General features: G+C 35.8%; 1 protein-coding gene across 2 annotated transcripts; it reads right to left on the reverse strand.

The window, feature by feature from the left end:
• Nucleotides 1-5,119: 5,119 nt before the first annotated feature.
• On the reverse strand, nucleotides 5,120-8,912 carry EMB3131 (Pentatricopeptide repeat (PPR-like) superfamily protein). 2 transcript variants are annotated; one of them, XM_048081892.2, is made up of 3 exons: nucleotides 8,607-8,912; nucleotides 8,046-8,487; nucleotides 5,120-7,453 (listed from the first exon to the last, which is right to left on the reverse strand). In XM_048081892.2, the coding sequence occupies exons 2-3, from the start codon at nucleotides 8,470-8,472 to the stop codon at nucleotides 5,715-5,717; spliced, it is 2,166 nt and encodes a 721-aa protein (XP_047937849.1). In that variant the 5' UTR covers nucleotides 8,473-8,487; nucleotides 8,607-8,912; the 3' UTR covers nucleotides 5,120-5,714. The 2 variants fall into 2 exon arrangements, with proteins under 2 accessions (XP_047937849.1, XP_047937848.1); XM_048081891.2 differs by having other exon boundaries at nucleotides 8,046-8,501.
• Between the last annotated feature and the right edge of the window lie 286 nt (nucleotides 8,913-9,198).

A 9,198-nucleotide genomic window follows, 5' to 3' on the forward strand; every position in this document is an offset into this window, starting at 1 on the left:
GGGGGGAGTATTAATTTTAAATTAAATGTGAGTGAAATGAGTTAGTGGAAGGTGTGACTCTATTACCATTTATGGTAAAAGTGAACCGGGACTTCTATTCGCGGACGGACTAAAATGGAAAAACGGGACTCCTATTCGCGGACAGATGGAGTATCATAAAATGACAAATTTCACAAAAATTTAATTTTTCTACCATTTTGGTAAATAATACTCCATCTGTCCCATAAAAGTTTAGTCATTTAATTTTGTGCACTCGTTTTAAAAAAAAATCGTAATAAATAGTTAAAGTGGATAAATAGTAAAGTAAATTTGAAAATAATGTAGAGAAGACTCTTATCTACGTTATTCTTGATTTTACTTTAACTATTTATCCATTATAACTATTTATTATGATTTTTTTAAAATGAGTGAAAAAAATGAAGTGACTCAATTTTTATGGACAGAGGGAAGTACCATATAGTAACTTATTAGCTATTTTAATTTGAAGATGCGACAAATAATCCAAAACTTATAGTTTCATAATCCAACCGTTTGTCGTCACTTTGTGATGTTCTCCCAATTAGAGTTTTTGTCTCGTTACTATTTATATTTTTTATTGATAAACTTCATTTTATATATAAATGTAAGTTTTGATCACTTAAAGTAGTTTGAATAATAGAGTGAAAATTGTTTATGCTCAAGAGTTTTTCAAGAGTATCTTCAAATTTCACATCAATAATAATTTGGAGTTTTCAGTAAAAATCATTTTATTTTAAATAAAGTTAATAAAACCTAAAATTTAGTGGTATTCATGTATTTACTCCTTTTTAGAATTTTCATATACTAGTATTTAGAAATATTTTAAAGAATTGGGCTGACGTAATTAGTATACGTTTCAAAAAAGTATATAATGATTGTCGTAAAGATAATAAAACTAAAATTTAATGATATTCATGTATTTACTCCATTTTAGAATTTTCATATAAAATTTAAAAATATTCAAAGAGTTGAATTAACATGATAGCATTCGGCTCCCGAAACATTTCACACGAAAAATACTGTCAAGATTTTTGAACGCTAGGTTAAGCGTGGGCAGATGAGCGGTATACCACGAATTTTGATAGATGTGTGGAGATTTAAGTTCATTGATTTTCAGGAATATAATTATAATTGTAGTTAGGGTTCAAACAATAAAAACGTTGCATTTTCTATCGCTCTTACTTTATTTCATCTTTCTTACTTTATTATTATTTTTATTTCACCTATTTTTTTTCTCTCATACTTTATTCACTGCACTTTAACTCAATAAATATAATTTCTTTAAATCTCATGCCCAAAAGAAATTCATCACGTGTGGTTGGACGGAGGGAATACTACTATTAAAAGACAAAACTCAAGACATTTAATCTTACTCCCTCCATCCATAATACTCTCTCCATCCCACTCAAGATGTCCACATTCTTGAATGACACAAGATTTTTGGGTTTTAGGTGAAGTAAGTAGAGAGAAAATATAGTTGAATGTTTTAATAAGGAAGTGAACATCTTAAATGAGACAAACTAAACAAGAAAGGTATACATCTTAAGTGAAGACAGATGGAGTACATGTCACAATTTCATCTATTAGAAAAAGTCATCTCTCACATTAATATAAATATACTATTTTCTGTCTTCATTAACACATAATCTAACATCCCCTAAAATCTCATGTCTTTACCCACGTGTGTCATTTATTGTAAGACGGATGGAGTATTTATTACCGATAAAAACTTAATTGTTTATAATACTTTTGAATAACACTAAAATTTTAAATTGGTCCCTTACAATTACTTGAAAAAATTATTCGTGACAGATATTGTTCCTAAATAATATTTCCTTCATCTACGAATAGGAGCCTTATTTTTACATATTAGTTCGTCCATGAATAGAGGTCCAATTAACGGCTAATCACACTTAGAACTAATTGATGAGTTCAATATGGACCAAAACATAGTGTATAACTAAGTCCATGTTTATCAGCATCACTCAATCCAACCATCCACTTTTTCAATGTTTAATTAATTAGAGAGAGAAAAACTTTTGTCAAATAAGAAAATAACTCAACTACATTGGGACGGAAGGAGTATTAGTTTTTAAAATGAAATGTGAGTGAGATGAGTTATAGTGGAATGAGAGGTCCGATACCAAAAGTATTAAAGAGTAAATGAGACACTTATTTGTGGACGAACGGAAAAAGAAACTTAGATACTTAATCGTGGACGAGGAAGTATGTACCACTGTAGATCCACCGCCGACATGGAGTATTATATTCAGAAGAGAAAAAATTATCTTCAAACCCTTCATTCTGCTTATAGTTGAGGCGTTTCTTTTCAACACGGAATTTAAGAAAAAAATATTTATTGTGATAAATCAAGAGAAAAATAAGAGAGAGGAAGACGTAAAGAGAATAAAGTAGAAAAGTGAATAAAGTATTCCTAAAATATATTTATTTTTCGCAGACTCCTGAAAAGTGAATAAAGTATTCCTCCATCGTCTCAGTCGGCTGCCCCTTCCGGTCAGGCCGCCGTCGCGACTCCTGCTGCCTCCAATGGACGGTCAGTCTCAATGTCACATGCCTCAGCGTCGCCGCCGGTTGCAGCATCGTAGTACTGCTGGACGCCGCTAGTCGTGGTGCAGCGCCCTCTGCTGTCGGCCAAGCCATTCGTCACTGTTGCCGCTCGAGCATCCCTCCATTGTCATTGTCCGCCGCCGTCGCTGCACCGATGCCGCAGCGGAGCTGACCGCCGCCACCGGCGTGCGGCATGATGAGAGGGCTAGAGACGTTCTCGCTGCGGCTAATGAGAGCACATGAACAAATTGAGTATTTTACAATTATACCCTTCAACCATTTTTATATGAATAAAATAATACAATTTGGTAATTTTTGGATGAATTATTATGACCACACAATTATTAAAAATGAATCATATTAGATCTCTAGTTCGATCATTAAAATTAGTTCAACGTTGATCACAACTCGTAGGAATAATGTTTAGGTATAGCTATATCAGATTCTATTCATATCTAACCATGGCTACAAAATCAATGCATAAACGGATCATTTTGAGGAAAATGTGTTCATAAACATGAGTATTTTCGTTGCTAAACGAAGTAAAAATTTAACTTGGTACCCCAATTTATTTCCTCGTGCTTCAATAATAACATATCCGTGTCAAATGGTTGGAAGTAGAAATAAATCGTTCCAAAAAAAAAAGATGGATATATAACAGCGGTAAGGATCACCTACAAGAAAACAAATGTGTAAATGTCTATTGAGTATTGACTTATGATAAATGATGACCGGTAACGATTTGAATCTCCAACTGTATTAATGATTTATAAATTGACATTGAAGTGTATTAACTTATTGAGTACACTAAAATAGATTCAACAATCGGGATACGACAAAGAAGCATTCGCCATCACACTCGTCTGCCATATTGATTATGTATTAATGCATTGCCAAAGTATTTGAGTTTGTGCATTTGTGGACTTCCATATTTTAGTTTTCAATTTCACAGCCTAAATAGACTTCGACAATCTATCATGACGCTATGGAAGGTGCTGAGAACAGTTTTAGGTAACAAAACAGTGCAGTAAAGTTGATAAAGAGTCAGCATTGCTTCAACTTGGTTAAGATGGAGCAATCGAGGACCACGTCTACGCCTTTCCTCATGATCGCGGGATGATACAGATCTACCACCGTCTTCCAGAAGCTGCTCCACGTCGAAACATTTGCTCCTGAAGCTGCCACTTCCCAGCTTCTATCTTGCTTGTATCATGTATGCTGTTTTATATCCCTTGAATTAATTAAACTTTTACTGAGAAATTATCGTAGAGAAAGCCTATTTAAAACTAGCATGCTATATTCAACAAGCGTCCATTTCTACATACAAATGAAATGCTCCAATCCTATTGTTTTATAAGGTTAGAGGCCAGACCCGGACCTGAATAGATAAGAACAATAATGCATATAAGAACACTTTTTTACCAGGATCTCATTAAAAAATACTTCCTCCGTCCCCAAAGAATATGCAGTTTGGGTACGGTACGGATTTTAATGTAAAATTGATAAAGTAAGAGAGAAAAAGTAAGTAAGTATTGTTAGTGGAGAATAGGGAGAAGAGACTTTCCAAAATTAGAAAGTGCATATTCTTGTGCGACGGACTAAAAGTGAAAGAATGCATATTCTTGTGGGACGGAAGGAGTACATCACTATTTAGACCGAAACTCTGTATTAGTGGGAGGTGCAATAGGCAGAAAAAATATGTATTCCCTCCGTTCCAGAGTCATTTTAGAAAAATGATACTCCATTCGTCTAGTATAATTTGTCACCTTTGACCCGACACAAATTTTAAGAAATGTAATAGAAATTGGATTGAAAAAGTTAGTGGCATATAGGTCTTACTTTTATATACTACCTCCGTCCCATAGAAATGTCACACTCGTGGGACGACATGGGATTTTAGGAGGTTTTGTTTTGTGTGTTAAATGGAAAGAGAAAATATAATTTTTATATTAATATGAGAGGGAACTTTTTCTAAAAATGGAAATGTGAAATCTTTTGTGAGACAAACTAAAAAAGAAAGTGTGACATCTATTATGAAACGAGGAGAGTATTAGTTTTGCAATAAAATATGAGTGAGAATGAGTTAGTGGAATACGAGGCCCACTATAAAAAATGGTAAAAGAGAAAGGTGACAAATTTTTAGAGACGAACGAAAAAAAATAGGTGATAAATTTTCAGAGACGAATAGAGTAATAAATAGTTAAAGTGCATAAAAAGTAAAGAGTAAAGTGAAAGAAAAAATAATATAGGAAGTAGTATGATGGAACATAGGAAGTATCAAATTTTTCTAAATATTTTTTTTTATTTCACTGTTTCTTCACTTTAACTATTTCTATCATTTTTCCAAAATAAGTGTAGAAAATTAAAAGAGTCTACTATTTTGGAACATAGGAAGTATCAAATTTAGTATTGTTAAACTTGAACATGTAGCATCCATATTGAAGCGTGCATAATAAAACTAGTTTTCTGAATTATGTTATTTTGTAAGCTATAATTCACTAAACTACCTAACACTTATCAAAAACGGCATGAGTGTGCAAACAGAGCAGCACATGAAGAGCCTCTGCATCTTATACTTTCTAGGTACATAATAACTATATTGGCAATTTGTAAGCATAGTATGGGACACATCTACGGCTGGATACCCAAGCAACACATGTATATACACACACTAACAACATACCCAGCCTCTCATTCATTTTGATGGAACCAGGGAGAAGGAGCAGACTCACCTCTCCCATGGTAATCGGGAACATCCACCAACTGATATTCGAAGGAGAATCCAGCATTTGCCTGGCAAGAGATATCATTCTCTCTCACATATGGAAGATCTCCAAGATCTTTATAACTCCAATTATAAAGTCGAGCTAAACTAGGTCTAGCTCTTCCATGGGCGTTGAGCTCAATATAGGGAATTCCCATACGGAAGAATCTTGTGAAAAGACTTTGATCCATATGGCTGTATTTCTGAAAAGCCATATTTTTCACAACAGGAAGCACCTTCCAGCTGGTGATGGTCACCAATCAATATACAACGTTTAAGCCGAGCTTAACCATCTTCTTGTCTTTGTACCATCCACCGGAAAAAATCCTAGCTCAGAGGGATCATCATTGCTTGGGTCATGAGTTCAACTGGAGAGAACCGAACAGCCCTTTGCCTTCAATTTTGACTCCAGGCCAAAGAATCTTATCCCAGACAACAGTAAACCTGCAGTCGTCTTCTTCATGTGGTCTCCAAGCATCTCATCATAGACTATTGCATCAGCTTCACTAAGAAATTTGGAATCTTTCATGATTGAGAAGACTTTCCTCGCCTCTTCCATTGTTCCATGATTGCACATGCCATAAATAATAGCAGCACATGTAACAACATTTGGAGGACAACCTTGTTCAACCATTTCGTTTACAACTTGAATTACCTTTGTGGCATCATTTGACTTGCAAACATGGATAATTGTAAGAGTGTACTTAAATTCCAATGGACCACTTTCCACATTGGCCAAGCAGTCACGAATCAGCAACATAGCAGCATCTAACTCTCCCATTTGAGAGAGGCCATTAACAAGAGACGAATAAGCATCAAGTGAAGGAACAGATGATATTTTTACCATCCTGTTGTACCAAACGCAAGCCTCTTTTACATCTCCAACTTCAACAAAACATAAAATTGCAATACTGTAAGTTGATGAGTCGAGTACCATGCCAAGTTCATTAAGTTCATTGAAGAGTACCAATGCCTTCTTTTCCTCACCATTCTTGTAAAGGGCCTCCATAAGTATATTGTAGACTGGAACAGTAATACACTTTTGAATTTTCAAGTACTCAAACACTTCCAGAGCCACCACGACACCATCCTCCCTCTCAACCAAACCAGAAAAGAATTTGACTAGATACTCGGTGGAAAAAAGCCCCAGTTTCTGCATTTGCTCAAGAAACTCACAAAATTCTTTTAATCTTTTTGACTCTGCATAAGACACTAAGATGGGATTAACAGTATCAAAATCTGGTTGAAGATCTTCTCGAACTGTCACATGGAAAAGCTTATAAGCTCTGTCAACCTTCTTTGCTGTACACAACCCTTTTATAAGGGAGTTATATATTGCCAAATCTGCCCTGTACCCAGATTCCAATAAATCTTTGAGCAATCCACAAGCTAAACCCACCCTCTCATCCACTACATATGCTTCAATCAGAGTTCCATAAACAGCCCTGTCTATCAAATAATTTCTCTCTTTCATCTCCTTAAACAATTCGTAACCCTTGTCAACATGGTTACCTTTACAAAGCGCCATGACCAATGTAGTATAAGCCATGACATCTGGATCAACACGATCCTTTAGCATCTCTTCCCACACCATTAAACAACCATCCAAATTTTTTTCTGAGATCAACACCTTTACCATAGCCGTGTACGCAAAAACATCTGGCTTGGACAGATTCTTCCTCATCTTATCTAGAAGGCTAAACACTTCATCCATCTGTCCAGCTTTACATAAGCCCTTGCACAAAATCATATAAGTCATATTTTCTTCCACCAAACCATCCGCCTTGAAGTCGTTATAAACTGACATGGCTAAATCTACATGGTTAGTCTTAACTAATGCATCCATAATTCTGTTATACAAAAATACTCGTGGTTTTACACCAAACTTCTTCATTTTCTCATAAACATAGTGTACCCTCAGACCTCTTTTAGCATCAGCGTGCATCCTAATCAAGATTTCAAATTGTTTCTCAGTAGGTGGCTTCCCTTGCATATGCATCAATTCAGGCACCTGATCAGCGGCCCGAAAGTGATTTGCCCGATTCAGAAAGTAAGCAAAAGCATTGTAACAGGCGAAATCATGCCGATAGCCCTTCTGCTTGCCTGATCCATCAAAGAATCAGTAAATGCATATCAGAACCATATAAAATGTAGGAAAAGAAAACATGATGTACTTTCAATTGGGGAAAACTCCCCTTCCAAAAAAGGCAAAATGCATTCAAATATCCAATAAAGTGATTATCAACTTTTGCAAACTACTGTTCAGTCATTACATTAAACTCTAAAAGAAACACTACCATGAACAAAAACCCACGATTTTGCAAGATGAAACAAAATAAAAGAAGTTGACATGTTCAGTCCCCTTAACACAGCAATTAGAGACAACTATCAGTCAATATATCTTCCCTCTACAGTCATGCACACTGAATCATGACATAAATTCAACCGGCCACAGAAGTACAATAGTCACTAAAACCGTGCAGCAAACACATCTAAGCCAAGTGACAAAACTATATGACTTCAACAATAAACACACACAGCCAAGTGACAGTGACAAAGACTCATACTTATATATTAATGCCACACAATCATTACATTCAATACCAAATCAAAATTAAAATGCCATAGACATCGCACCAACATCTTCCATCTACGATACAAAAAGGTAACTAGTTTAGTTGAAAAGATTACATACCAGCCCAGTTAAAGAACTTGGATGAGAGCCTAGGATCAACGTCAGGAAACTTGAGAACCTCGGACACCAGCTTCGGTGTCACACGGCGCAGGCGATTAAGGTCAGCCACCAGCTCCGGAGTCCAGTACTTATGATTTCTGAAGGCATCTACAATGTATCTAGCGATAGGGGACAGGTTCTTGGCTAAAAAGAAGAATCTTTCAGAAGGGTCATTCACATGGAAAGGTGTTTGGTTTGCTTTATGGTCGGGGTCCCATTTCTGGAGGTCGAACGGCTCCTCGGAGGGGCGGCCGAGTTTCTTCGGGTTCAGAGTTTGGCGGTTGGAGAATAAACCGCCGCGGACGGTGGGGCGGTTCTGGGAGGGTTGGCGGTGGCCGTAGAAAAAGTAAGGTTTGGATACCGGCGTCGGCGGAACAGGTGGCTTCATCCAAAGGTACAGCTTCTAATAAGGGAAATCTACACATAAGCCAAATTATTGCAAACAGACACCTAAATTAACAATTGAATTATGCTAATGAATCATCCACTGCTGAAATATATTGATTAATGCTAATCAATCACCTTATAGATAACTGAGATTGTTTTTGGAGAACGATTGCGTAGAATAATCCGCGTTTTGCCCTTCTGTAAAAGTTAATAATTTCCTCCAGTTTCGTAATCAAAAATTGTAATCGGAAGAGCTGAAATTTTCCAACAACAACGTATTGTGTGGGTGTTGGCGGAGCTGGAATTCTGGTGTCAGAGTTGAGAGATCGTTGGAAGGGAAGCTCTAATAGTGAAACTGTGAAAGGAACTAGAATAGGTGGATTTTTCAAGTCACATTTCACTGTGGAGAAGCAGCGGCGTCGATGAAAAATGCAAATCAGGGTTTTTTTTATTTATGGAGTGCTCTATTTGATTTAATAATACTCTATCCCGATTCCCGAATTCATCTCTTCCGGTAAAAATATGAGGGAGCAATGAATATGACATGAAAATTAGAACAAAATTAATAAGTTAAGATAGATGAAATTAATAATATAGTGAAGTAAGAGAGATAATGGGAATAGTAATAAAAATAGTGTTAATGGACAGTGATATCTATATTATTAAATTGATATGACTATCCAAAAATGAAATGCACATATTTTTGTGAGATAGATAAAAATAAAAA

This window comes from Salvia hispanica, chromosome 1 (genome assembly GCF_029641045.1).
Source record: "Salvia hispanica isolate PSC_SH4W2 chromosome 1, Shi_PSC_v1, whole genome shotgun sequence".
NCBI lineage: Eukaryota > Viridiplantae > Streptophyta > Magnoliopsida > Lamiales > Lamiaceae > Salvia > Salvia hispanica.

What these genes read in the sequence shown, in the direction of transcription:
- EMB3131 (XM_048081892.2), bottom strand. Translation starts at nt 8,472, where the DNA reads ATGAAGCCACCTGTTCCGCCGACGCCGGTATCCAAACCTTACTTTTTC. An exon ending in CAAGTTCTTTAACTGGGCTG is followed by an intron (nt 7,454 to 8,045) that starts GTATGTAATCTT and finishes TTGATGGATCAG; the next exon opens with GCAAGCAGAAGGGCTATCGG.